The sequence below is a fragment of the Muscardinus avellanarius genome (genome assembly GCF_963383645.1).
Source record: "Muscardinus avellanarius genome assembly, chromosome: 3".
Taxonomy (NCBI): domain Eukaryota; kingdom Metazoa; phylum Chordata; class Mammalia; order Rodentia; family Gliridae; genus Muscardinus; species Muscardinus avellanarius.
The window spans coordinates 19,388,358-19,415,942 of NC_137788.1; the positions used below are offsets into that span (position 1 = coordinate 19,388,358).

At 45.8% G+C, this 27,585-nt stretch overlaps 1 protein-coding gene across 1 annotated transcript; it reads left to right on the top strand.

The window, feature by feature from the left end:
• Positions 1–272: 272 nt before the first annotated feature.
• RCAN3 (RCAN family member 3) lies at positions 273–26,721 on the top strand (the record flags this gene model as incomplete). Its single annotated transcript, XM_080692817.1, is given in 5 exon segments — positions 273–311; positions 313–468; positions 23,585–23,758; positions 25,217–25,388; positions 26,537–26,721. Coding segments are annotated over 5 exon segments (726 nt in total).
• Positions 26,722–27,585: the final 864 nt, after the last annotated feature.

Below are 27,585 nucleotides of genomic sequence, written 5' to 3' on the forward strand. Positions count from 1 at the left end.
ATATTATTCTCAAGTGAAACATGCAAAGCCAGTCAGATTCGTGTGTATAGAATTCATTTGCTGTCCAGGACCGCAGTGGGTCCACTGGATGCCGGCCGACCTTCCTTGGACACAGTTGCTTCCCTTGATGAATTGCTGTCTTGAGAGAGGATCGACTGGCGCGTGGCTCGGCCTTCAAAGCCGTATCTGTGTTGTTTTCTTTCTTAACAGCAGGTGCCCCAGTTGACATCCTAGGACTTTAAGAATCAGGAAAGGCCGGCTTTTCGGGGATAATGCTAAGGGACGATATGAAATCTTGGAATGATAGCCAAGTCAGATCTCTGCAGCAGTGACCAAGAGGAGGAAGAAGAGATGGTGTTTGGTGAAAATGAAGAGGATTTGGAAGAGATGATGGATTTAAGTGATCTGCCCACTTCACTGTTTGCTTGCAGCGTCCACGAAGCCGTGTTTGAGGTCCAGGAGCAGAAGGTAGGTGTGCGTCCTGCCAGTCTCTGGGTTTCGGGGAATGGGCTTTACGGTCCATGACAAATTAAGTACAGAAGGTGTGTGTTGACCCTGAGGCCCCCCCCCAATTTTTTGGTGCTCGGAGTTGAGCCCCACGGGTGTTCTACCTTCAAGCCATGCCCTCAGCTCCCCCTCCCTTTTTTTTTTTATTGAAATAGAGCCTTGCTATGTTGCTGAGGCTGGCCTTTAACCCACAATCCTCCTGTCTCAGCCTCCCAAGTACTGGATTACAGGCATGCACCACCACACCCAGCCCTTAGGCCTTTTTGTTTGTATTTTTACAAGAGTATTGGGTGTGTTAACAAGCAGGAAATATTAAAAAACCAGTCCTCCACAAATATTTTGATAAGTACTAGCTTTGAATAAACTCTAAACCAAGTCTTATTAAATCTGCTTATTTATTTATTCATTTGTCATTCATTTTTAGAGACTGTAATTATAAAGAAGGCTCATGATTTTCAACCTTGCATAGGCGTACACATACAAAAGAAGGAATTCAGCTTTTTCCTGAGGTGAATTACATACAGCCTGTTAAACAGCTTTATTGAACATGTCTTGTATTACGCTATTCAGCTTGACTGGGAAAATCACTGAGTTTATTTTTTTAATAACTGTTTTAGTTAGTTCATTAACTATTTACCTGAAGAGGGGTTCTGTGTAAGTGTGTGTGTGTGTGTGTGTGTGTGTGTGTGTGTGTGTCGCGTTTCCATCATAACCTCATGAAAGCCCATAGGTCTTTATCCCACCATTAGATGTTTTCCATGTCCTGAGACTTTCTAAAACTACTTCACTAGCCCTTTAGCTTTCTACCTGTGCACTCAAGAGTACTTTCCTTCCAGTGTCTTTGTTGGAGCAGAACTTGGTTCCACTCGGTTAGTACTTGAGCGCGAGTGCCGGCCGGGTGCTGCGCCGGGTGCTTCGGGGGATGGAGCGCGCCCGGGCCCTCTGTCTCCTGGGTTACAGTCCTGCGGTGGGCGTGGCCATCGGTTAGTATGTTTAGAAACCCTTGGAAGGAGGTGGCCATATCAAAAACACAGGATCACAGCTAGGTAGAACAAAAGTTCTGATGAGCACTGGGCATCAGCGAAGAACTGGGAGATTGTGCAGGACTTTAGCAGTGAAAAGAAAGGAATTTTGGTCGGAGGGAACAGAATATGCATAAAAGCCGAGCCAAGGCAGTGTGGCTGTGCCAGGGGGCAGCAAGCCGTGCTTCGTGGTTGGCATGTAGGTGAGATGTAGCCAAGTCAAGAGCCATGCGGCTGGCAAGCAGGTGGAGCCACCCGTAAAGCACCGTGGACGTCAGAGTGCAAGAGTGTGATCTGTGGACGTGGTGCCTGTGGGCTTCGGAAGGAGCTAAGGTCAGCACTGCGTGTGGGAAGACCATCTGACCAGTGGAGGGCTGAGTGGTGGAGGAGAGCCAAGGGCAGGGAGCCAGTTAGAAGTTCTCAGAGTGCCGGTACATGGGAGGCCGACACAGGAGGCTCGCAGGTTCAAGACCAGCCTCAGCAACATAGCAAGACTCTGAGCACCTAGTGAGACCCTGTTTCCAAACAAAAAACAAGAAGGATTGGGATGTATCTAGGTGTAGAATGTCCCTGAGTTAAACTCGTCCCAGTACCACAAAACAAAAAACAAAGACAAAACCTCAGAGTAAACCTGCCCACCAGAGCTGAGCGTGTCTCGGCCCCGAATCCTACATCTTTGGGGTTGTTTGTATTTACAGATGCCATTTCCTTTCCCAAGTTCAGCGACAATTAAGAAATTTTGAAATCATTCTTCTTAGTTTTCTCACAGTTTTTAAGAGCTCTGAGTTTTCATCTTATAAATAAGTAAGTAAGCCTGGAGATGTATTCGTTTTTTTGAGAAACCACATGCATTACCCTCATTCCTGTTAGCAAGTGGTCAAAAATATCCAAAGAAAATGTGCCTGTGCCAAATGTGTGCTGTGCGGACTTCCTTCTGGACATTACCCCCAGGCCACATGGCTTAACGGCTGTTTACACAGCATTATATCGTATTAGGCATTGTGGGTAATCCAGCCAGCCGCGGTGGCGCACACCGTAACCCAGGTACTTGGGAGGCTGAAACAGGAGGATTGCAGGCTCCAGGACGTCTCAGCAACTCGGTAAGACTTTCAGTGGCCTAACAAGACCCTATTTCAAAACAAAAATAAAAAGGGTTGGGGGTGTAGTTTGGAGGTAGAATGCTTGTGTGGTCAGTCCCCAGTGCCACCAAAATAAATAAATAATCTAGAAATGATTTGAAGTACATGAGAAGAGGTGGGTAGGTTGTTAGCACTGTTATTTTATATACGAGACCTAAGCTTCCAAGAATTCTGGTATCTGGGGCAGGGTCCTTGAACCAAGTTATCTTAAAATTATATTCACAAAAAAAAAGAAAAAAAATTATATTCACAATAATTTCTTCAAGAAACCTCACAATCTTGCCTCTGTTTCAGCTTTTTCCTTTAAACTGCCGCCTAAGGAATGTTTAAGTTGCCAAAGAAGTACTTGTTGATTTTGTTTTTTTAACGACACTAGGGATTGAACCCAGGGGCCTCCTACTCTAAGCTACACCCAAGCCCTGTTTTAGTTTTATTTTGAAACAGGGACTTGATAGGTTAATGAGAATCTCATAATTTTCTGAGGCTGTCCTTGAACCTGTGATCCTCCTACCTGAGCCTCCCAAGTACTAGGGTTAACAAGCATGCGCCACCACACCTGGCTTGGTTTTGATTTTTTAAAACCATTTTGGGATTATATCTAACCCAAATTTATACTAGAAATCATCTCAGCATAAATTCTAGTAGCAGCAATTCAGTAGGTTTTATGTTATATATGATCCTTAGTTATGGCGACTTTATATAGCCACTTTAACAGTGTAGTGGAAAGTGTAGGACAAATAGAGAGAAGCTGGGTATGGGAGGACACATGTGTGATCCCAGTATTTGGGAAGCTGAGACAAAAGGACCACAGATTTGAAGACAGCCTCAGCTACAGCAAAACTCTCAGCAGCCTAGAAAGACCCTGCTTCAAAATAAAAAAGAGCCAGGGATGTAGCTTGGAGGTAGAACACCCCTGAGTTCAGTCCCCAGTATCACACACACACACACACACACACACACACACACACACACACACACACACACACAATTAGATATAGAATGCGGGCAGAATCCAATGTTCCCGTACATTTTTCTATCAGTGTCTTACTCTGCTTTTAATTTCCCCTGGAATCACACGTGGACATAGGTTATCCATGTGTTTGCAGAACTCAAGACCTAACATTTCTTTCTTTTTTTTTTTTTTTGGTGGTTCTGGGGTTCCTGGGAACCCTCTAGCTCCAGGCTACACTCCCAGACCTATTTTTATATTTTTATGTGGAAAGAGAGTCTCCTAAGCCAGCGCGGCTGGCTTCGAACCTGCGCGATCCTCCTGTCTCCGCCTCCCAAGCGCGAGGATTACAAGCGTGCGCCGCCACGCCTGGCAAGACCGAACACTTGTGATAGGTTTTAGGCAAATCCATCCTGATTGCAATAAAATACTTTATTTTTGAAAGAACATTTTCCCTGACTTTACAAGGTTTTTGTCTTTAGCCATCTCATTAGCGGAACAAGCTTTCACAGCCTTCTGAAGAGCATTGAAATAGCACAAGGGGCCCTTGTCGTAGAGAGGTGAATCTTCATTTCATATCGCTCTGCATTTCCACCCGTGGTTCTTGAAATGGTGTGCATGAGAGGGGAGGATAATGAGCCCCCAGGAAATAAACCATAAAAATAGGCGGAGGAGAAGACTTATCTTTTCATTTCTGTTTCCTCGGCAACCCGGGCGTGTGCAGGCCCATGCTCAGCTAATCAGCGGCTGGCTGAGGAGTGCTGCAGGGCGAGGCCTTTGTCAGTTAACAGGCCTGGCGTGGTCCCTCTGTGATCATACTTGCTTCCTTGTCTTCTCAGCCCCGTTATCAGGCCGGGTGGGTGGTAACTTAGGAGCAGAGCACTTGCCTAGCATGTGCAAGGCCCTGGATTCAATCCCCAGCACGGAATAAAGGGAAAAAGTATTGATTCCGTTTTTTCTTTCTTAAAAGAAGGGAAAATTAGACTTGCTTCTGATCTGGAGCATAAGGATTTTCAAATATAATTTAAGTTGTTCTGAGGTATGCCTCAGGTCTGCGTGGACTCGGTAATGTTAACGTAGAGCAGTGTTGGAGACGGGACTGACTTTACAAAGAAATGCGGCATGGCTTGTGGAATATAGTTTTTTGCAGTATAGAGAACCAGTTCTACTGGCCTACTTACCACAGGACATTTTGTCTGAGTGTTTTCCTTAAGGTAATAGGATTTATCAAGATGTCTCTGGCCCAGACAGTGGTACACACCTGTAATCCCAGTATTTGGGAGGCTAAGACAGAAGGATCAGAGGTTCAAGGCCAGCCCCAGCAACTTAGCAAGAACCTTAGCAATTTAGTGAGACCTTCTTTCAGAAAATAAAAAAATCAGCCGGTGTGGTGGCGCACGCTTGTAATCCCAGCACTTGGGAGTAGCACAGGTTCGAAGCCAGCCTCAGCTACTTAGTGAGGCTCTCAGTAACTTAGTGAGACCTTGTTTCCAAATAATGTATAAAATAGGTCTGGGAGTGTAGCCCATAGGTAGAAAAGCCCCTGGGTTCCACCCCCAGTACCATAAATAAATAAATAAATAAATAAATAAATAAATAAATAAATGTTGGGAGTGTAGTTTGGAGGTAGAACACCCCTGGGTTCAATCCGTAGTACCAAAAGAAAAAGAAAAAAACAAAAGCAGACACCTCTGCTTGATCAGGGACTCTCAGTATCACAGGGAGTAATGCCTGTTAAGTGTTTGTTGAACTGTTGAGAATTAATGATACAGTGCAGTGATCAAGAAACAGAATTAGCCGGGCATGGTACTGCACGCTTGTAATCCCTGCACTTGGGAGGCTGAGATAGGAGGATCGCACAGGTTCGAAGCCAGCCTCAGCTACTTAGTGAGGTTCTCAGCAACTTAGTGAGACCCTGTTTCCAAATAAAATATATATTAAAAAATAGGTCTGGGAGTATAGCCCAGAGGTAGAAAGACTGTGGGTTCTACCCCCAGTACCACCAAAAAAAAAAAAAAGAAAGAAAGAAAGGCAGGAAGAAAGAAAGGAAGGAAGGAAGGAAGGGAGGAAGGAAGGAAAGTAGAGGTAGGCCAAATAGTAAGTAAGAGATTTAATATGAAATTATGATACCAGACGCACTGGCCCAAACTGTTTTTGGATCTCTGTAATCATATGCACTATTTAAACCTGTCTCTCTGTCTTTCTGTCTCTTTGTCTGTCTGTCTGTCTAGAGGTACTGGAGATTTAACCTGGGGAGTTTCTTCCTCTGAGCTATATACCCCTATCGCTTTTGTTTCTGTTTTTATTTTTGGAAACAGGGTATGCTAAATTGCTGAGAGTCTCACTACTAACTGAGGCTGTCCTCGAACTTGTGATCCTTATCCTCCCGCGCACTGGGATTACAGGCGTGTGCCGCCACACTTAGACTACTTAAATTTTTCTATTAAGCATTTGCTCTACATCCTCTCTTTAAGGAAGAATAGAAAATGATACTTGAAAGTTTGCTGAATGAGTGTTCCTCTGGTCCTCAGACTTACTCGATTATTGGGCAGCCTCACACAGCTCTCCTCCACCTGGAACTGAAATCCTTTGAGGAAAGAGATTTGTTTTAAACATAAGGATTGAAAGAGCTGTTCAGAGAAGAATGTTTCTGTTATAATGAAGTGTGTGTGTGTGTGTGTGTGTGTGTGTGTGTGTGTTTGTGTGTGTGTTGTGCGTGTGCACGCGTGTGATTGGAGATGGGACCCAGGGCCCTTCTCCCTCCAGGCTACACCCCCAGACCTCTTTTGTTGGGTGCATTATTAGTCATCCTTGGGAGGGGCACAAACCGCCCACCCAAGTGGGAACTGTTTGCACGCAGACAAGTTTCCAAGGACCGAATGGGACCACTGAGTACAAGGGACCCTGACAGTTTCCTTGTTTACCCTTTCCGTCCTGATTCATCTGTAACCACCTTGGTGTTACTCCCTGACTCACTCCATAATTACTTTGCTATTTCCTGTGATTTATAATTTCTTAAAATGTTTTGGTTATGACTCTCAATAAAAGCAAGATGCTGATAAAAGCAAGATGCTGATAAAAGCAAGATGCTGGTGGAAGGATGGCAGGGGTGGAGACATCTCTCTCCTCCCCAGCCGCCATGTTGACTCCGTTGTCATTCATGTGAGAGACGACTTCTCATCAATCAATCAATGCCATCCGCCACACTATTTTATTTTTTATTTGGAAACAGGGTCTCACTAGGTGGCTGAGAGCCTCACTAAGTTGCTGAGGCTTCACTTAGTTGATCCTCCTATCTCAGCCTCCCAAGTACTGGGATTACAAGAGTGCACCATCACCTCACCTGGCTATGAACTGAATTTTTTTTTTTTTTTTTTTTTTTTTTTTGGTGGTACTGGGGATGGAACCCAAAGGCTTTCTACCTCCGGGCTATACTCTCAGACCTTTTGTTTTGTTTTGTTTTGGAAACACGGTCTCACTAAGTTGCTTAAAGCCTCACTAAATAGCTGAGGCTGGCTTCGAACCCATGCGATCCTCCTGTCTCAGCCTCCCAAGCGCGGGGATTACAAGCATGGGCTACCACACCTGGCTCTATGAACTGTATTTTAAGAGAGTCTGGAGTATCATAAAGTTTCAGTAAATGCTGTCTGGCCAAGAATTAGTAAGATTTTGTTAGCTTCGGGGCTGGATTAAATATTGAAGAACCACAGAAATTTAGATCTGGAAGAAACCCTAGTCGAATCTCCTTTGTACAACGGGTTCACAGTCAGAGCTTGCTGTAGGACTCGTTTTTCACCCACGCACTGAATACTGCAGAACGTTGCTGAGTGAAGACACGTAATTGAAAGATGTCCTGTGTCCGTGGTCTGGAAACTTAATACGTTGTCCCTCAGGATCTATAGGGAATTGTTCCCAGGATCCCCAGGAATTCCTAAGTCTGTGAATGTTCAAGTCTGTTATATGAAATAGTTTAGTATTTCCATAAAACTTATGCATATCCTCCTGTATACTTTAAATCCATCTCTAGATTGCAAATAATACCTAATAAAATATAAGTACCTCTGTAAATAGTTGTTAAACTGTGTTGTTTGTGGAATAATGACAAGAAAAGAAGTATATACACATTTAGTACAGCTTTCAAAGGCCGAGCTACATGTTCACCCAGCTGTTAAGATGTCAGTACTCGCCGGGCGTGGTGGCGCACGCTTGGAATCCCCGCCTTTGGGAGACAGAGACAGGATGATCGCGCAGGTTCGAGGCCAGCCATGCGCGCTGGCTTAGGAGATCCTGTTTCCAAATAAAAATGTTAAAATAGGTCTGGGAGTGTAGCCCGGAGGTAGAAGGGCTTCCAGGAACCCCAGTACCACCAAAAAAAAAAAAAAAAAAAAAAATCAGTACTAGCCGGGCGTGGTGGCGCACACCTGCAATCCCAGTACTTAGAAGGCTGAAACAAGAGGATCACAAGTTTGAGAACAGCCTCAGCAACTTAGTGAGACCCTGTTTCTAAATAAATATTAAAATAGGGCTGAGCATGTAGCTTGGAGGTAGAATGCCCCTGGGTTCAACCAGAACTGCATGTGGATGTGTGGGTACACATGCAAGCACACACGCACACACACACACACACACACACACACACACACAAGATGTCAGTACCACCCAAAGCAGTCTACAGATATGACTCAATCCCAGGCAACACAGAAATGGTACTATCTTCCCCTAACTATATCCCCTTGGCTGGTGCGATTTTTTTCTTCTTCAGCACTGAGGATAGAACTGAGAGCATTCTACCTCTGAGCTCCACCCCCAGCCCTATTTTTTATTCTTTATTTTGAAACAAGGTCTCACTAAGTTTCAGAGGGCCTCCTGTCTCAGCCTCCCAAGTACAGGGATTACAAGCGTGCGCCACCAAGCACAGCTCCGCGGTTGCAGTTCTGATGTCTTAGTTCCCTTTAGGCCCTTGATTACGGTGGTATTTATCAAGCTTTTCACCGTCAAGTCATTCTTTGTCTCCTTTTAGTCAATAATGTTTTGTGAGAGGTACTTTGAAACTGTAAATATCCTGTCTTCCCGTCAGACTTTCAGTGTATTCACTTATTTAAGCAGTCGCGTTGATGGTGTCCTGTTGTGTTCATTGGCTGTATGTGATCTGTTCTGTCAGTGTGTGTGTGCTCACATTTGCCCCGGAATTGGCTCGCGGTCACCCCTTCACAAGGTGTCTTCTCAAATCATCACCCTCGGGTACTTCTTTACTCGTTAGTATGACAAGATATTCCAAGATTATTTTATATTTACCCTGGCCCAGCCCTGGGACCACTCATTTTGCCAAAGAGGCCTAATTCCTTTCAGCAGGGTGTTTAGAAGCCGAGGCGTGGGAGTTGGGGGTACTCGCTGCTCTTGGGTGTCGCTGCTGCAGGCCTCTCAGTGACAGCAAGAGGAGATACCTAGACACTCATGGATGTTTACATATGCACATGTGTCTTACACTTCCCGCTCCAGAAACACTAAAGCTTCCATTTTTAGTGTCCTCCTTTTCAGATTCCCCTGATAAAGACTCTGGCCTCCATAATCTTATGTGTACTTGTCCAGTCACCAACCTCCACGTGTAACCGCCACTGGCCCCTTCCCACGTGCACCGCGCACCTCCCATGCACCTCCCACGATGACACCTCCTTGAGTCTCCCTCCACACCTGCCTGCCTGGGCTTCGCCACCACCCGCCACCCCTGGTCAGGACGGCCTCCCTCCTCACCTGTGTTGAGCTGCACCGGTGAGGTGCATCCTCACCGCGGGGTCATCCTCACCGCGGGGCTCCAGCACCCATGCCAGGCCACCCTCCAGGTGCTCACCTCCCTCGTCCCAGCTAGGATGCCACCCCGCCTCCCCCCACACTACCATCAGTATGCACACACGAGCGTCCAGTGCACCTGTGTGACACTTCTGGACTTTGAAAGACAAAGCATGCACTTAAGATCCTTCCCAAGGTTGTTTCTCACATTATCTCAAGTTTACAGGTCTTTGGAAATGTAGGACTCTAACTTTAAAGCTCACCTCCATCCTCTGGCCACTATAGAAAAAGACACAGCCAGAAAGAAAATAAAGGTGTACACTGGAATAACACAGTCGGCAGGTGCCCCTCACCCGGGCGCCGCGCCTGTACTCACTGGCGCGTGGGTGATGGGGGAAGACTTGAACCGGCGAACACAGACCTTGTGGAAACCAGAGAAACGGGTCTCCGGGCCCTGGCTCACCTGGGACAAGCCCAGCAGGATGTGTGGCTTGTTTTGTTTTTAATCTGTGCACAACTGACTAATGAAGAGGAATCCTGTCCTGCCCCACATTTTTCTTGGATACTTTGATGACTCAGCCACTGCCCTCTGTGTCAGATGGGTGGCTTCCCATCCTCCTGTGCTAGCCTGGCCCCCGGAAAACACAGCAAAGTATCTTCAAGGCCATCAGCAAACAGTTGGATTTAACCAATAGAAAACAAAACAAAGACCAAAAAATAAGGTTACAAAAAAAGTTGCTGAAGTGGATATAATACCTCTTCACTGTGTAGAATTTGACTACAACTGCAATTTAAAAACAACAAGCAAACAAACAAACAAAAAGCAGCGCCCTGCTCTCCGTCCAGGCAAGTCGGAGCTCCCTGCAGAGTGGCAGGTCTTCCTCGAGCGCGCAGGGAGAGTTCTGGAGGCCCTGGGAGGCCGGGCGCCGAGGCCACCCGGCGGTGTGCGCCTTCGCCTTCCTGGGCTCCGGACTGCAGAACAGCGCGCGCGCGTGTGTAGACTGGCAGCGGGACTTTTGCAGGCTCCACCCTATTTCTGTTACCAATTGTAATAGGAGCTGGACATGGTGTCAGATGCCTGTAATCCCAGTACTAGGAGACTGAGACAAGAGGGTCGTAGGTTTGAACCAGCCTCAGCAACTTAATGAGTCCCCACGTCAAAATAAAAAGGCTTGAGGTGCAGCTCAGTGGTAGAAAGAATGCATCTGGTTTAATTCCCTACAGTAAAAGAAAAAGAGAAGGAATCACAGCAGCACCGAGCAGGAGAGCTGTTTTAGGGACTTCTGGTTCTGGCCGGTCCTCACACCCACCCTATGAAGTGGTATTCTCATTACCCTTACTTAACAGGTGAAGGACATGTAAGCACAGCAGGGGAAAGTGATTGTCCATGTCCACGGTCAGAGAACAGAGCCAGAAAGAAGCGCAAAGGGGAGCTGCAGAGCCCCCCCCCCCGCCCCATCATCCACAGGTGAGCCGCCCGGAGGCCGTGGACCTCCCTGAACTTAGCTGTCCAGGCCGTGGATTCCTTCCGAGGTGTTTCTGTTGTCTCATATTTGGAAAAGTGGGCCATCTCCAGCAAGAGGATTTTGTCCATGCTGAAGGCCAATGAACAGAGCTGCCACCCCCAGAATGGCTCCTTGTCTACGCGGCCCCTTCTCAGAAGAGAGGGGGTTAGGCACGTGCTGACTGAAGCCAGCGTCGGTCACCACAGCCACAGAAAGAGGCCACCACGGTGCGGACCTCGTCTCTGAGGTGGGAAGGTGCCCGCATCCCGCTCTGCTGCGGGAGGAGGTGTGCAGGAGGTTGAGGTAGAACCTGGACCTTCTAAACCTTTCCTGCTTCCAGACGGGACAACAGGGAGGGCGGTGAAGGTTCACGTGACACCCTGGCCAGCAGAGCCGTGGGTGTCCTGTGCACTGGTACAGAGCTCCCGTGTGGACAGCGGTCTGGGCAGCTGCAGCCCTCCGCCCGTCCTGAGCAGTTTGCATGTTTTGCAGGGAAGCTCACCTGTGTGCTTTTCTCCCTGTGAGGTCTTAGAATGGTCGTGAGCCCAAGAGCCTGAAGTGTTTCATGGGCTGTTTTGAGGCTTTGGCTTAGATAAGCGCCTAGCCATGACTTTGTCCGAGGTGCCTAGCGTAGCAAAGCAGCCTGGCAGGGCAGTGGGGGAGGCGAGGGGCAGAAGAGCGTCCTTTGCTGTCTGCTTTCTCCTGAGCTGCTTTGCACCTGTGCACTCCTCCGTGACTCAACAGCCGAACAGCTATTAGGTTAGAAAACAAAAACCAGATGTCCAAAGCTGGGGTCCTGCCTTGCATGCATAAGGCCCTTGATTTGATTCCTGGTATCCTCCACCCCTCCTTACACACACACACACACACACACACACACACACACACACACACACGAAGAAAGAGAGAGGGAGAGCGAGCGAGCAAGCTGAAAAATACCAATTTAGAGCCAGGTATGGTGGTGCACACCTGTAATCTCAGTGCTTGGGAGGCTGAGACAGGAGGATCGCAGCAAGTAGTAAGACTCTCAGCAACATAGCAAGACCCCTGTTTCAAAATAAGATAGGGCTGGTAGTGAAGCCTGGAGATAGAATGCCCCTGAGTTTAATCTCCAGTGCCACTATCAAGAAAAAAAAGAAAGAAAAAAAAAATCCGGGCTCCTGGGAGTTGTCACACCTGTTTGGAAGCTTGCAGGGCTCCACTGACTTCCCCAGGATGGCCAGGTAAAAGCGCCTTTGTTTTTTGATGTGCTGTGGCGTGGGCCTCAGGGTACCGTGCGGGAAGGCAGGCTCTTCTCGTACAGCCCCTGGCTGCTGCCTCGCCCCCTGCCCCCTGCCCCTGCGGTAGCCGGGTGCTGGCTGGGTTGGGATGATTCCACGCTTGAGTGTTCTTGGTGTCCCAAGCTAGCAGAAAATAACCTCTGCACTGACAGATCTCGCCAACCCAGCTGGAAGGGAGAAATGTTTATAACCAGTCACTCCTAACAACTAAGTGTGTTGTCCTGCTAAAGATGGAAAACAGTAGCTGGCCAGAGCCAGCCTTGTGCACTCAGGGCTGAGGTCAGTGGAGATGCCCGGTGCTGTCACTGCCGCTGGCTGCTGGAGCACTGCCCATCCCTTACTGTTTTCCTGTGTACATTTTTTTCTTTCCTTGGCACTGGGGATTGAACTCAGGGCTGTTCTTCCTCTGAGCCGCACCTCCAGCCCTTTTTACTATTTACTTTGAAGTGATCTCACTCAGTTGCCGAGAGGCTCACTGAGTTACTGGCCAGGCTCAAGCCCGCGCTCCTCTGTGTCAGCACCCCAAGGACTGGGATTGCAGGTGCGCACCGCCCTGCCCAGCCATCCTGATTATGTGTGTGGTACTGAGGATTGAACCCGAGGCATTCTGCCTCTGAGCTACACCCCCAGCCCTTTTTTAGTTATTTGTTTTAAAACAGGGTCTCTCTAGGTGCTGAGAAGCAACCTGTGATCCTCCTGTCTCAGCCTCCCAAGGACTGAGATTATGGGGATGTGCCACTTGGCTATAGATTTTTTAAATTTAATAAAACATACAGCAAAACATACAGATCTCTGATGTGCACATTTTGGTGAGTTTGGGTAGAAACTCCCATGGAGGCAACACTCCAGTCAAGAATATCTCTGTCATTCCACCCACCCTGTAAGCTTGTCCGTAGTTTATGCCCACCAAAAATGATTTGTGGAAGCCAGGCCTGGTGGCGCATGCCTGTGATTCCAGGACTTGGGAAGCTGAGACCGGAGGATTGCCAGTTCAAGGACAACCTCAAGAAGAAGTGAGTCTCTCATCAGACTAGCGAGACCCTGTTTCAAAATAAAAATATAATAGGGCTGTGGATGTAGCTCAGAGATAGAATGCCTCAGGGCTCAATCAGCTCAGAATGCCTCTGTTCAATGCCCAGTACCACACACACATACACACATACACACAAATTGGTGGGCTTGTGTGTTTAGCTCAGTGGTAAAGTTTTTGCCTAGCATCCATCAGGTCATGGGTTTGATTCCCAGCACCACAAAGAAAAGAAAATATTATCGTGTTCACTTCATTTATTGTATATGGTATAGATAATGTTATAGATTTTGGGGGGAAACCGTAGCCCTTTAAGAATTTTTGTTCCAATAAGGCAGAATTTTCATATACTAACTAGCAGGCATGCATGTAATCACAATACTTGGGAGGCTGAGACAGGAGGATCTCGGTTCATGGCCAGCCTCAGCTACTTAGTGAGGCCCTCCACAACTCAGTGAGACCTTGTTTCAAAATAAAGAATAAAAAATAGAGCTGGGGTGTAGCCCAGAGGTGGATTGCCCCTGGATTCCAGCCCCAGTATCGCACAAAAAAAAAAAAAAAGAAGAAGAAGAAGAAAAGAAAAAGAAAAGTAAGTCATTGCTCAAACAATTCTATGGAGAAAAATTTATTGTAATTTGGTTTTTAAATGCATTACGAACAAGTATATATCCTCATGTTCATCACAAATCATTTTAAGTTCATATTCTTAGATAATTTCCTTACTTCCTGTTGTCTTTTGATCTTTCCTTCCCCTCCTCCTCCTCCTCCTCCTCCTCCTCCTTCTCCTTCTTCTTCTTCTTCTTCTTCTTCTTCTTCTTCTTCTTCTTCTTCTTCTTCTCTCTCTCTCTCTCTCTCTCTCTCTCTCTCTCTCTCTTTCTCTCTCTCTCTCTGTGTGTGTGTGTGTGTGTGTGTGTGTGTGTGTGTGTGTATTTGCATGCATGTATATGTAGGGATTGAACCCAGGAGTATTCTACCTCTAAGCTGTGTCTGTAGCCCTGTTCATTTTTATTTCCTTTTACTTTTTTTTTATTAGTACACTGTATTCATACATCATAATGGGATTAAAAAAAAACTTTTGTAGAAATACATGCACATATCGCCCAAATAGCCCCTACCCGATCCCCACCCCATTCCCTCCCCATCCCTCCTTCCCATGCTTGGCTTAGTGGTTGACATCTAGTTTTATAGCAATTTATCCAAAATTAACAATGATAATCTCACAGAACAGTTTCATTTGTCTGATACCAAGCTTTTGATGACTTAAAGATAACATTTCAATATTTCTTTATGCTTTCTTTCTTACCAGAAAATATTTCTTTCTTTTTTTTTTTGGGTGAAACTATCATACATTTATTTATTTATTTTTCAGAAAAAATCTATCCTAATATGGAATATGGACTCTAGATACCCAAAATCATCTTGAAAAAGAACAAAGCTAGAAGATGAATATTTTCTTATTTCAAACCATATAAAGCTACAATAATTGAGACAGTGTAGTACTGTTATAAAGGCAGATATATAAACCATTGGAGTTAAATAAAAGCTTAGAGATAAATTCTTCCATATATTGTCAAGTTATTTTTTACAAGGTTTCCACGAACATTTGGTGGAGGAAATAATAATCTTTTAACTAAATATTGTTGAAAAATAATAATTACATGAAAAAGAATAAAATTGGACCCTTACCTAACACCATATACAAATGTTGACTCAAAATAGATAAAAGACCTAAATGAAATCTTAAGACTATAAACTTTTAGAAGAAAATCTGGGTCATTAAACCTCACAACATTGAAACTGGCAGTGATTTCTTGGATATGATTTCAATGGCACAGGCAACAGAAGGGTAAACAAACTCCCTAAAAAATAAAAAAAAATTGTATATCCAAAGACAATGTAAACAGAGTTAAAAGTTACTGATAGAATGGGATAAAATATTTCCAAATGCTATATCTGAAGGTATATTAATATTCCAACTAGAATCCTAAAAATTAGCAACAATAAAAGCAAACAATACAATTTAGAGATAGGTAAAAGACTAACATAAATAATGAATCTCCACAGAAAACCAATCTTAATTGTCTGTTGGATGGAAAATCTTGTTTCTCTGGTTCTGGTGTGTGTTACCTATTTCTTCTTTGTAGTTAATCTCTTTGAGTATTTTCTCTAGCGCTGGTTTTGAAGACATAAATTCCTTCAGTTTCTGTTTGTCGTGGAAGCTTCTTATTTCCCCATCTAATTTGATAGAAAGTTTTGCTGGGTAGGAAATTTTTGGCTAGAAGTTGTTTTCTTTCAGAGTTTGGAATATGTTACTCCAAGCCCTTCTGGCTCTCATGACTTGGTTTGGGAAGTCTGGAGTGATTCTAATTGGCTTGCCTCTGAATGTCACTTGGCCCTTTGTTTTTGTTGCCTTTAAGATTCTCTGCTTGGCTTCCACATTGGTCATTTTGACAATTATGTGGCGTGGGGATCCTCTTCTCTGATCCTGTCTAAAGGGAGTTCTATAAGTTTCCTGGACCTGTGTATCGACCTCTTGCTCTACGTTTGGAAAATTTTCTGCTATTACTTCCTTGAAAAGATTGTTAATCCCTTTGGTTTCACCTTCTTTTCCCTCCTCTATTCCAGTTATTCTTAGGTTAGCTCTCTTAAAATGGGCCCATATTTCTTCAATGTCAGATTCCTGCTGTCGGATTTTTTTTTCTAAATTAGAAACTATGCATTCATTTTTGGAGTGATCATCTTCTAAGATGAGATTCTATTCTCCACGTGGTCTAATCAGTTGTTTGTACTTTGAATTGAGGACTTTACTTTATTAATTGCATCCTTTATCTCTTTTTGGCTCTCTCTGAATTCTTTTCGAAACAGCTCTATTATTTCTAGTTATTTTCCTGATTTGCTCTTCTAGAAATCTCTGAATTTCTGTTTTATCAGGTTCTGATGTTGTGGGGTTGTGGGTATTCATTGCTCCATTGTTATTCCTCTTTCCCATGATTTCGGAAGTTTGTGCCTTCTCTGGCTTCTTCCCTTGGGTCACTACGACTTCACTTAAGGTGCTCTGGATCTCGAGTCTGTGGTATCTCAGTCCCCACTACTCCTTTACTAGGTTGTATCGCAGAGTCTCAGACCCAGGGAGTCAAACGAGGCTGCTTTAGGCCCTGGGGGCTGTCAGGCTGGGCATTCTCCTATGGTGTGATATCTCTGCCACCTCCACTCCCCCACTGGGTTAAGTCTCTGGGAGTACAGTACTGGGATTTCTCCTCTAGGGGCCGCAATTTGACTCTCTGTTCATGAGTGCACAGATGGACCTGTAGTGGACTCGGTGAATTCGCTGCTGCTACTGCCGCCGGTGGCAATATGGCGCCGCTGCCACGCCCGTGGCAATGAGGCTGACGTATTTCTTCTCTGGTTTTGCACTGCGCTCTGAGTCCCTGCAGGGTGTGCTAAGCCCAGCCTCTGGGAGCTTTAGATGCTCCCTGCCGAAAAATCTGCCGAATTCCTCCTGGCTGATTCACAGCAGCTCACCTCGGCTCGCTGTCTGCCTCTCCTCTCTGGAGCCTGGTGGGCTGTTGAGTGAGTTGGTCTGGTGCCGTCCAGTGGACTCACCGCTGCCACTGGCAGTAAGGCACTGCTGCTGCGTCCTCGGCCATGAGGCCGGCGTATCTCCTCCCTGGTTCTGAGCTCCGTTCTGAGTCCCCCTCCTCTCTGGGGCCTGGTGCTGCAAGGGAAGATGGCGCTCACTGCTCCGCGCCACGGCTCCGGCTGCAGCGCTGCGGTCTGGTTTCTTTCTGGTGTCTCGTTTTTCCAGCCCTCTTTTTCTCTGTCCCTTGTAATTACATTTTTTTTCTCTGCTGATGGTGTTTTCTGACTATGAAAGGCGCTGATTTTGTGGTAATAGAGATTGGTTGTTAGTGGGGCTCATAAGCCCCGCTTTTTTCCATCTCCATCTTCCCGGAGGTTCTCATTTTTTATTTTCAAACAGGAACTCACTAAGATGCTGAGGCTGTCCTCAAACTTGCTGTTCTCCTGATTTGGCCTCCCGAGTCCTGGGATTGCAGGCATGCCCCACCAGGCCTGGCTTTCCTGATCTTTTTTGGCTAGTGCTGGTTTACCAGGGGCAGCCTTAGGAAAAACTCCTGGCTGAGGGTTCTTGACTTTTTCCTTAAATAATACAAGTTGAGCACCTCTAATCCCAAAAGCTCCAAAATCCAACACTTCTTCTAGCTGCATTTCATATTCCCCTCGGTATCCATTTAAAAGATTTGTCACTTTCAAAGGATTAAAATTGAGATTTTTATGAAATTATATTACACTTAATTCTTGGTAGTATAGTTTATTTTAGGTATATTTTTAGTACTAAGAACGTATTAAAATTCCCATGTGAGCTAGTTAAAAAAAAACAACAACCAACACTGAACACATCAGAAAGACAAACTAACTAAGCATTGTGTTGGTGCTGAAAAAGTTTTAAATTTTAGAGCATTCAGATTTTGGATTTGGGGATTCAGAGATGTTAACTGGGAAAAATCTGTGCAAACATTCCCAAATCTGAAAAGCTCAGAAATCCTCTGGTCCCAAGGACTTCAGATAAAGGATGCACAGCCTGTAATAGCTTCACTTCTAAGTTAATTCTTCATGTTTCTACCTGACCTCCCAACGAGACAGCACATCTTTCATAAATGCTATGTCAAGGAGAACAGGAATATGAAAGGGAGACAGCTGGCACAAAACCCAGGAAAAGCTTAAAGCTTGCTAACGAGCCTTGCATGGTTGCATGTGCGCGAGCCCTGGTCGCAAAGCCACTGAGGTATCACCACTGAGCTCGGTCCCAACAGTTCCTACAGTTTTGTATAATTCTTTCTTTCTATTTTTCTTTTTTTGATACTGGGCATTGAACTCAGGGGTGCTTGACCTCTGAACCTGACCCCCAACCCTATTTTATTTTTTATTTTGAAAGTGTCTTCCTAAGTAACCAAGGGTCTCTCTAAGTTGCTGAGGCTGGCCTTCAACCTGAGATCCTCCTGTCTCCGCCTCCCAAATACTGGATTTCAGGTGTGTGTGCATGCAGCTCAGTTTTGTATAATTCTTAATGCAGTCACAGGTCACGGGACTTAGAAGAGAGAGACCAGTAGCCCATTGCTGTTATCTCTGTTACAATCAGTTACCGTGTGTTTCCAGAGTGAGGAGAAAAATTGTTAGGAAGAGAAATAGGAAGAAAGAAGCCATCACCAATTAGATGTTTAGTTTGCAAAATAGTGTATGTCATGCAATGCACTGTTACCCTGAAAAAATTAATTGTCGTGGGATATTAGGAATAATATGTGGTGCAATGACCCCAGGTGAGAAAAATTACAGAATTACAAAATGCTAACACTTCATTAACCATGCTTAATTAGTTTGTCCTTAATCTCTTCTTTCTGATGTGTTCAGTGTTGCTTTTTTTAAACTATCTCACATGGGAATTTTAATACTTTCTTAGTACTCAAAATATACCTAAAATAAACTACTCCCAAGAATTAAATGTATGTAATTTCATAAAATCTCAATTTTAATTCTTTGAAAGCAACAAATCTTTGAAATGGATGCTGAGGGGAATATGAAATGCAGCTAGAAGCAGTAATATTTTAGCATTTACATGTCCACATTTCTTTTTATTTTGATTTTTTTCGTGGTACTGGGGTTCCTGGAAGCCCTTCTACCTCCGGGCTACACTCCCAGACCTATTTTTTTATTTTATTTTATTTTTTAATTTGGAAACAGGGTCTCTAAAGCCAGCGCAGCTGGCTTCAAACCTGCGCGATCCTCCTGTCTCCGCCTCCCAAGCGCGGGGATTACAAGCGTGTGCCACCACACCTGGCTCCACATTTCTTTTTAAGAACTAATGAGCTCTTTTAAATTTTTTTGTTATGCATTCGGGTCCATTTTATTTTAATATAGGAAATAGTATAGGAAATCAAAATAGGATTGATCTTAAAGTTGACCTCATTTTATTTATTTATTTGTTTATTTATTGCAGTACTGGGGTGGAACCCAGGGGCATTCTAACTCTAAGCTACACCCCCTGCCCTATTTTTTATTCTTTATTTTGAAACAGGGTCTCACTAAGTAGCTGAGGCTGTCCACAAATGGCGGTCCTCCTGTCTCAGTCTCCCAAATGCTGGGATTACAGGTATGCGCCACCACACCAGGCTAAGTTGACCTCATTTTAAAGCTGCTTAGAGAACATTGGAAACCCAGACTTAGTACAAGATTTAGTATGCTTAATATATGTGTTGGGTTGCTTTATATATTAATATATAAATGAATAAAATTAATATAACTTTTAGGATAATTGATATTTCCTAAGTAATAAAGGACATTTCAACTTTGGAAAAATAAATATTTGAAGACTGGGCATGGTGGCGCACGGTTGTAATCCCAGCATTTAAGCGGCTGAGACTGGAAGATCACAGTTCATGGACAGCTTCAGCTACTAATTGAGGCCCTTTGCAACTCATTGAGACCCTGTTTCAAAATAAAGAATAAAAAATAGGACTGGAGTGTAGCTCGGAGGTAGAATGCCCCTGGGTTCCATCCTCAGTATCAAATAAATAAATAAATATTTGAGCACAAACTTTATATTTTATCCAGTTGGAGAAATAGTAGTAGGTAAATAATCAAATTAAGAGAAGGATTAAAAATTAAAGACTATGTGGATTGCACTTCAGTGTCACGAGAGCCTTAAAAGATCCCCACAGGTCAAGCAAGAACAAGCCAGTGCCTGTTATGGTCTCAGCGGGGACAGGCTGAAGGAGGAGCTCTAAAGGTATTGACAACTCTCTTAGGTCTGTTTTGTTTCATTTCATTTATTAAACTGGTGCATAAAGTAGTGAAGAAGATTTAGTATTGCTATATTTCTGGTCATTGAAATTAAGTTTTTATTATGCCAATTTGTTAATAAATGGGGAAAGAGAAATTTTTTTCTCAGCCTCATATAATGACTCAAATGTTGGTCTCCTGTCCCGTTCTTCTGTCTACACTTCCTACCAATAACTTGTGCTCGTGTGTGGGTGTGTGTGTGTATGTGTGCAGTCTTACTTTAATGACAAAAGATTCTCTTTCAGTGTAATTGCATACTCCTGATATGAACCTTGAGGAAAAGGCTTTATTGTTTGGCCTTTGTAATAGAAAAACTGCAGCCATAGGTAATCAGGCAGCTTTACAGAAGGTGCCCAAACCATATTAGCGTGTTTCCGAGGAACATCAGCCAGAGGAAGAAAATCGAGGCGAGCTGGAGAGAAAACAGTGGAAAAGGAAGGAAGGTAGACAGAAAAACCTGAGACAGAGCCGGGCGTGGTGGCGCTTACTTGTAATCCCGGTACTTGGAAGGCTGTGACAGGAGGGCCGCAGGTTCAAAGCCAGACTAGCAACTTATTGAGACCCTGTTTCAACATTAAAAAAAAAAAAGAAAGAAAGAAAAGGCCAGCCGTGGTGGCTCACGCTTGTAATCCCAGCATTTGGGAGGCGGAGACTGGAGGATCGCAGTTCATAGACAGCCTCAGCTCCTTAGCAAGGCCCTTCGCAACTCAGTGAGACCTTGTTTCAAAAAATAAAAAGCTAAAAAACAGGGCTGGGAGTGTAGCTCGGAGGTACAATGCCCCTGCATTCCATCCCCAGTACCGCCAAAAAAAAATTTTTTTTTATCATTCGGGGGTGTAGCTCAGAAGTGTCATGCCCCTGGGTCCGATCCCGAGTACCACAAAAGAAGAAGAAGAAGAAAAAGAAGAGGAGGAGGAGGAGGAGGATTTGAGACAAGCTGGGTGTGGTGGCACCACAAAAAATAGACACGGTGATGCTCTCCTGTAACCCCAGTACTTGGGAGGACGAGACAGGAGGCTCCTAGGTTGAGGCCAGCCTTGACACTGTAGTGAGAGCCTGTTTCAAAAAAAAAAAAAAAAAAATGGGCCGGGAGTGTTGCTCAGAGGTAGAATGCTTCTGGGTTCAATCTCCAGTGCCAAAAAAAGATGCTTGCTATCAGCAGTTATTAAGGAAATGTACACTAAGCCAGTCCTGCACACCTAGAAGCATGGCTAAAATTAAGAAGATGGCTCATGCCAAGTGCTGGAGAGGCGGTGGAGCCGCCGAGCTCTCACTGCTGGCGGGACTGTAAAGCGGTAACCCGCATAGTGTGGAAATCAGTTTGGCGGCTTCTGAGAAGTAGCCATCACATCTATCAGGCATTCAGCCCTTCCACTCTAGGTCTCTACGCCATCCTGTATCCACGCGAAACCTCATACCCTGATATTTACAGCAGCGTAATTTGTAATAGTTCAAAACTAGAAAGAACCCAGATGCATATGGACAGGTAAATGATGAGGACCCAGACAGCGGAATTCTGCTCGACTAGGAAAAAGAACAGAAAAGACAACATGGCTGAATCGCAGAATAAGTGTGCTTCACGAAGACGCCAGGCCTCTCACGAAATAGCGCGCACTCTGGAATTCTACTGGTGCAAAACTGATCGCGGTAGGAAAGATAGTTGTCGCCCACAAAGCAGAGGGCACCTCATATGTAAACATCTGTTTTATTTCTAATAGAGGTTTACATACGAAAGGTAAAAATCATAAACCTTTGAGAAGGTAATATAGAAAGAGCCATCATTAAGAGCACAGGGTATATAAGGATTTTTAAGCACACAGAAAAGATTAATAAATTCAGAAATGTTCAAATGTAAATCTTTCTCGCACAGGGGATGGAACACAGAGGCCTTCTACCTCTAGATACACCTCAGCCCTATTTTTTTATTTTTCATTTTGAAACGGTCTCACCAAGTTCCGGACAACCTCACGAAGTAGCTGAGGCTGGCCGCGAACCTGCGATCCTCCTGCCTCAGCCTCCCAACTCCTGGGATTATAAACATGCACCACCATACCCAGCTTTAAACTTTCTATTTCTAAAAAGAAGCCACAGTGAAAAGAAATGAAAAAATGTTTGTGACACATAAAAATAACAAAAAATAATCTGTCTGTCGAACTTCTGTGACTCAATAAAAAAAAAAGATAACCCAATAAATATGAGAAGAGGCTCAAGCTTGTTATCATTCAGGGAAATGTGAATTATGGTCAGAGCTGGAGCCTGTTTCCTATTCCCTACCTCCACTGATAGAAAGTTAGGATTCTGTGTCAAGTGTAGGCAAAGATACGAACCAACCAAAGCACATTATCTGCTCTTAAAAAATTGGTACAAACACATTGGGAAGCTGTTTTGCATCAGCTACTAAAGTTAAGGATGTGCCAACTCCAGGAGCCAAAGAGTTCCACGTGTAAGTACATACACCAAAGAGGCGTGTGCATGTGGGCACTAAGAGCTTTGCACACGAATATTCACAGCGGCACTGTAGTCGTGAAAAACCAGAGGCAGTCCAAATAGTGACAGCACTGAATAGATAAACTGGCACATCTCTTCAGTAGAATACTACACAGCAGCAAAAAAAGGATGTATTAACAGTTGTGTCAAAGCAATAAGGAAAAAAAATCTTAGGAACAAAATCTAAGCAAAAAAACCAAGTTGTAGGATTCGTCCAGTGTGATTGTGTTCCTAAGGATGCAAATTAATGTAACGCTGAAGAAAAGCAAGGGGGTGATCAGCCCAAATCCCAGAAGCTGCTGTGAAGGAGGAACGGGAGGCAAGAGGGAAGGAAACAGCCGCGTGCTCTGGTTCCATAGCTGGACGTGCTGGTCAAAGCTTCACCCCTCGTGTCTGTTTTAGAACCTTTCAATCAATATGACATTTGGTAACGTTCATAATATTTTTAAATAAATACAAGCTGCAGAATTTAATAAATCACAGTATACATAACCTTGGGGCTCAGCAAATATGCTTTTACGGAGAAAAGGTAGCTCAGAGTGCGCTTTACTCCTCCGTTGCATATGCGTAATGACTTAGACTTCTTTTTATGAATGTGCATTGCTAGCCGGGTGCAGTGACGCACACCTGTCATCCGAGTACTTGGGAGGCTGACACCGGAGGAGCCCAGGCTCGAGACCAGCCTCAGCAACTTAGCAAGGCTCTGAGCGACCCAGTGCGACCCTGTGTCAAAATTAAATTGAAAAAAGCCGGATGCAGCGGCGCGCACTTGTAATCCCAGCGCTTGGGAGGCCGAGACAGGAGGATCGCGGGTTTGCAGCCAGGGCCCTCCACAACTTCGTGAGACCTTGCTTCAAAATAAAGAATGAAATAAAGCTGAGGGTATAGTTCAGAGGTAGAATGCCCCAGGGTGTGATCCCCAGCACCTAAATAAATGTGAATTGATTCCCTTGCAGTGCACGCACAATGAAATGTAGCCTTAACGCTTACCCACCCCCTTTCTCTACCCTGCTCCTCAATTTGCAGGAGAGATTTGAAGCACTCTTCACCCTCTATGATGACCAGGTGACATTTCAGTTATTTAAAAGCTTTCGAAGAGTCAGAATAAACTTCAGCAAACCCGAAGCTGCTGCAAGGGCGCGGATAGAACTCCACGAAACGGACTTCCACGGGCGGAAGCTGAAGCTGTACTTCGCCCAGGTACACGCCCAGGTACACACGCATGCACACGGTGCGAAGGGCGCGGCTCCCCAAACTACACACCCCTGGGACTGACAGTTCTCCCTTTCCTAGATAACTGTGTCAGAGGTTTTTGAAACGAGCATTTCCAAACAGCAAATAATATGTTCACGCTCCCTTTATTTTGTAGGTATATAATTTCACTCACCCTCAAGTATAGTCCTCCTAAATCTGTTTTGCTAAAACCAAAGGTTAAAGGAATTCACTTTTCCTGTGGCTTTGCTCGAGTGATCTGCAAGGGTTAAACTCTGCGACCCCAAAGTTAGTGGATTAGCTTTTTGCTTCTATATCTAAAAGGGGACTTGAGAAAAGGGTCTCCTTAGGAACCACCATGAAAGACGGCTGATCCCAGAGATGGCCAGGAGAGGGCGCCAAACTGCAGAAAGGCTGAGGCTCAGGCGCAGAAGGTCCCTGGTTTCCCACAGTGGGCTCATTAGGCTAATCTTACATGGGTGTGGCTTTCTGAGAAACCATTTCCATTGTCCTCAAAAGAACTGATGAGAAGAAGGCACAGGCCGGGCGTGGTGCGCACCCTTGTGATCCCCGCGCTTGGGAGGCAGACAGGAGGACCACGCAGGTTCGAAGCCAGCCGCGCGCGCTGGCTTAGGAGACCCTGTTTCCAAATAAAAAAATATAAAAATAGGTCTGGGAGTGTAGCCCAGAGGTAGAAGGGCTTCCAGGAACCCCAGTACCAAAAAAAAAGAAGGCACAGATCTTTCCTCATGAAGTATTTTACCAAAAAAAGTGTTTATCCCCCCCCCCCCTTGATCTTAGCTTTCAAATAAAGAAAATCAAGAATGGATTGTTGTCTTACATTCCAAATGGAACTAGTCAAAAAATAAAAAGGGCCAGTGATGCCGGGCGTGGCGCACGCTTGGAATCCCCACGCATGGGAGGCGGAGATAGGAGGATCGTGCAGGTTCGATGCCAGCTGCACTGGCTTAAGAGACCCTGTTTCCAAATATAATATAAAATAGGTCTGGGAATGTAGCCCAAAGGTAGAAGGGTTCCATCCCCAGTACCACCAAAAAAAAAAGGGGGGGGGGCAGTGGTGTAGCCAGAGGCAGGATGCCTGGGTTCAGTCTCTAGTACGGGAAAAGAGAGGAAGAGGGCAATTTTGTCTGCAGTCCTGGAGGTCCCAGCATGCTGGGAGTGCGAGCCAGAGCAGAGAGAGGAGGCCCGGCACGCCACTGGCTAACAGCTCCACTGGCTAATAGCTCCCGGCAGCCTGGCCTGTGGGAGCCTGGATACCAGGCCCTGCAGGTGCTGACTGCCCTGCACCGCCGCTTCCCCGGCGTCCTGCTGGCTGTTCTTCACACGGCACGTATTCATTAAGCACAGATCTGTGTGGCCCTGTTAGCTGAACAAGCCCGTCCCACCCTCACCTCTGAATGCAGCCGTGGGTGTCTCCTCCCACAGGTGCAGGTGTCGGGCGAGGCCCGGGACAAGGCCTACCTGCTGCCGCCGCAGCCCACCAAGCAGTTCCTCATCTCCCCGCCAGCCTCCCCGCCTGTGGGCTGGAAGCAGAGCGGCGACGCCATGCCCATGATCAACTACGACCTGCTCTGCGCGGTTTCCAAGCTGGGGCCAGGTAGCAATCTCCCGTTTCTCCTGTTCTGTCCCAAGACGCTTTTGTACTGAAGATCACGTTTGGTGTCATGTGTTCCCGCCAGCCCGCAGTCGCTGGGTTAGAGTGGGGGACACGGGCAGAGGAGTCTGGGTTCGGGTTTGAGCTGTGCGTTTTCTAACTCTGTGATCCTGAACAGTCCTTCAGCCTACCTGGGCACGGTGGTGCATGCCTGTAATCCCAGGACTTGAGAGGCTGAGACAGGAGGATTCCAAGTTGGAGGCCAGCCCCAGCGACTCACCAAGGCCATGTCTCAGAATGAAAACTAAAATTCTGAATTTTCCTGAATGCTGGGATTAGAAGCGTGCACCACCACACCCAGCTTCCTCTTTCTTCTTTTGCTTCTCTTTAACTTCTCTCCGCCCCTGGCATCCCTATAAAACGACAATAAGAACCTGATCCCATGCTGATTCTGGCAATTTCTCCACTCAAGAAAATGCTGTGTCTCTGGTTGGGGACCCAAGAGGCGTTTGAGAAGAGCTCAGTGTTGCTGTTAGGCGTTTCCCCTATTTCAGATGTCTGAGGACCTAGGGTAGCGGGGTCGCCCGGGCTTCCTAGAGCCTTACCAGAGTCTCCCCGGGGGAAGCAAATCTTTATGAAGTTAGCGGATTTGCTGGTTTTCCTGGAACAGTCACCAGCGTTTATGTTGAACTGCCAGCACCTTGGGCCTGAACATTTCCTAAGAACCTTAAAGTATCAAATCTCTAACTCCAGAGCAAGATAAATTGATAAGCAAGATAAATTCTGATATAGAACTTAAAGTTGTTTTTTTTTTAATCAGCAGTAGGCAGGCATGGTGGTGCACTCCCATAATCCCCGTACTTGGGAGGCTGAGACGGGAAAATCACAGGTTGGGGGGGGGGTTCAGCAAAGTAGCAAGACCTCAGCAACTTAGCGAGACCCTGTTTCAAAAAAAAAAAAAAAAAAAATAGGACTGAGTGTAGTTCAGAGGTAGAAGGCTCCTGGGTTCGAGCCCCAGGAACCCCCCTCCACACACACACAAAATCAGCCATAAAAATATCAATAGAACAAGAAGTTGAGAGAGACCAGACCGTTCTTTTTGCTAAGAACAGGGAGGCTTTAGGCCGCCCTTACTTTGTTTGCCTCCGCAGGGGAGAAATACGAGCTGCACGCGGGGACAGAGTCCACCCCGAGCGTGGTGGTTCATGTCTGTGAAAGCGAAACCGAAGAGGAAGAAGAAACCAAAAACCCCAAACAGAAAATCACCCAGACGCGGCGCCCGGAGCCCCCGCCCGCGCCGCTGGCCGAGCCGCAGACCCTCGACTGTGCGCCGTGAGGCCGCCGGGCAGCCGGCCGCTGGCCTGGCCTGACTCCTGCGGCCCTGCTGACCACCGCGGCGACCACGGGGTGAGGCTGCAGGGAGGGGCGTCTCTTCTCCCAGCCTGCACCGCGGGTGGGATGGAGGAGCCCATGGTCTCACCTGTTTGAGTTTTAAGTGATGGTCTAAAATGGCGCTTTGAGTTAAAGCCCCTAAGACATAAGACACAGCAACTCTTGACAATTTTTAAACAGCAGCACATTAGGAAAGTGGCTTTCCCTCCCCCCAGCAACGTGAGTTCACCTGATTCTGTGTTGCATGGGGTACCCAAAACCGCAGCTATCTCCCCATAGTGACGTACCATTTGTATGAATTTAAAAACAGTCTTACAATTTTAATAATCCGGTGTGGGTGTGTTTTGTACTGGTTTAACGGCTTCTGACTAATATACCGACCCAGGCTAATTGTTATTCCCTTTTCTGCACGAAAAGAAACCTGATATATGGAATAACTCATAGAAATAATTTTTCGCAAGTATTTTTTTCCAGTAGCCTTGGGGAAGAAATGCCAAATCCGCTCTGACGATCTGAACCAAACGGCACAGATGGACGTCCGTCCCCTCTTCCCTGGTGATCTTCCTTGGGGAAACCCACGCACGCACAGCTGTTCTTGGCGTGTCGTCCCTCCAGAGCTGCGCTGTGGGCAGCGCGAGGACCAGGACTCTGGACGTGGACTTGTCACCGGGGAGAGAGGGCGCGCCGTGCAGTCACTCCCGACCTTGCGCGGGTCTGGCCTGAGGATGGCCGCTGCCCTTATGCCCTGGTTTTCTGCCCCATCGCCTTCTGATACTGTTAACCACTGGTTCTTGAGTTTTTCTGAGCT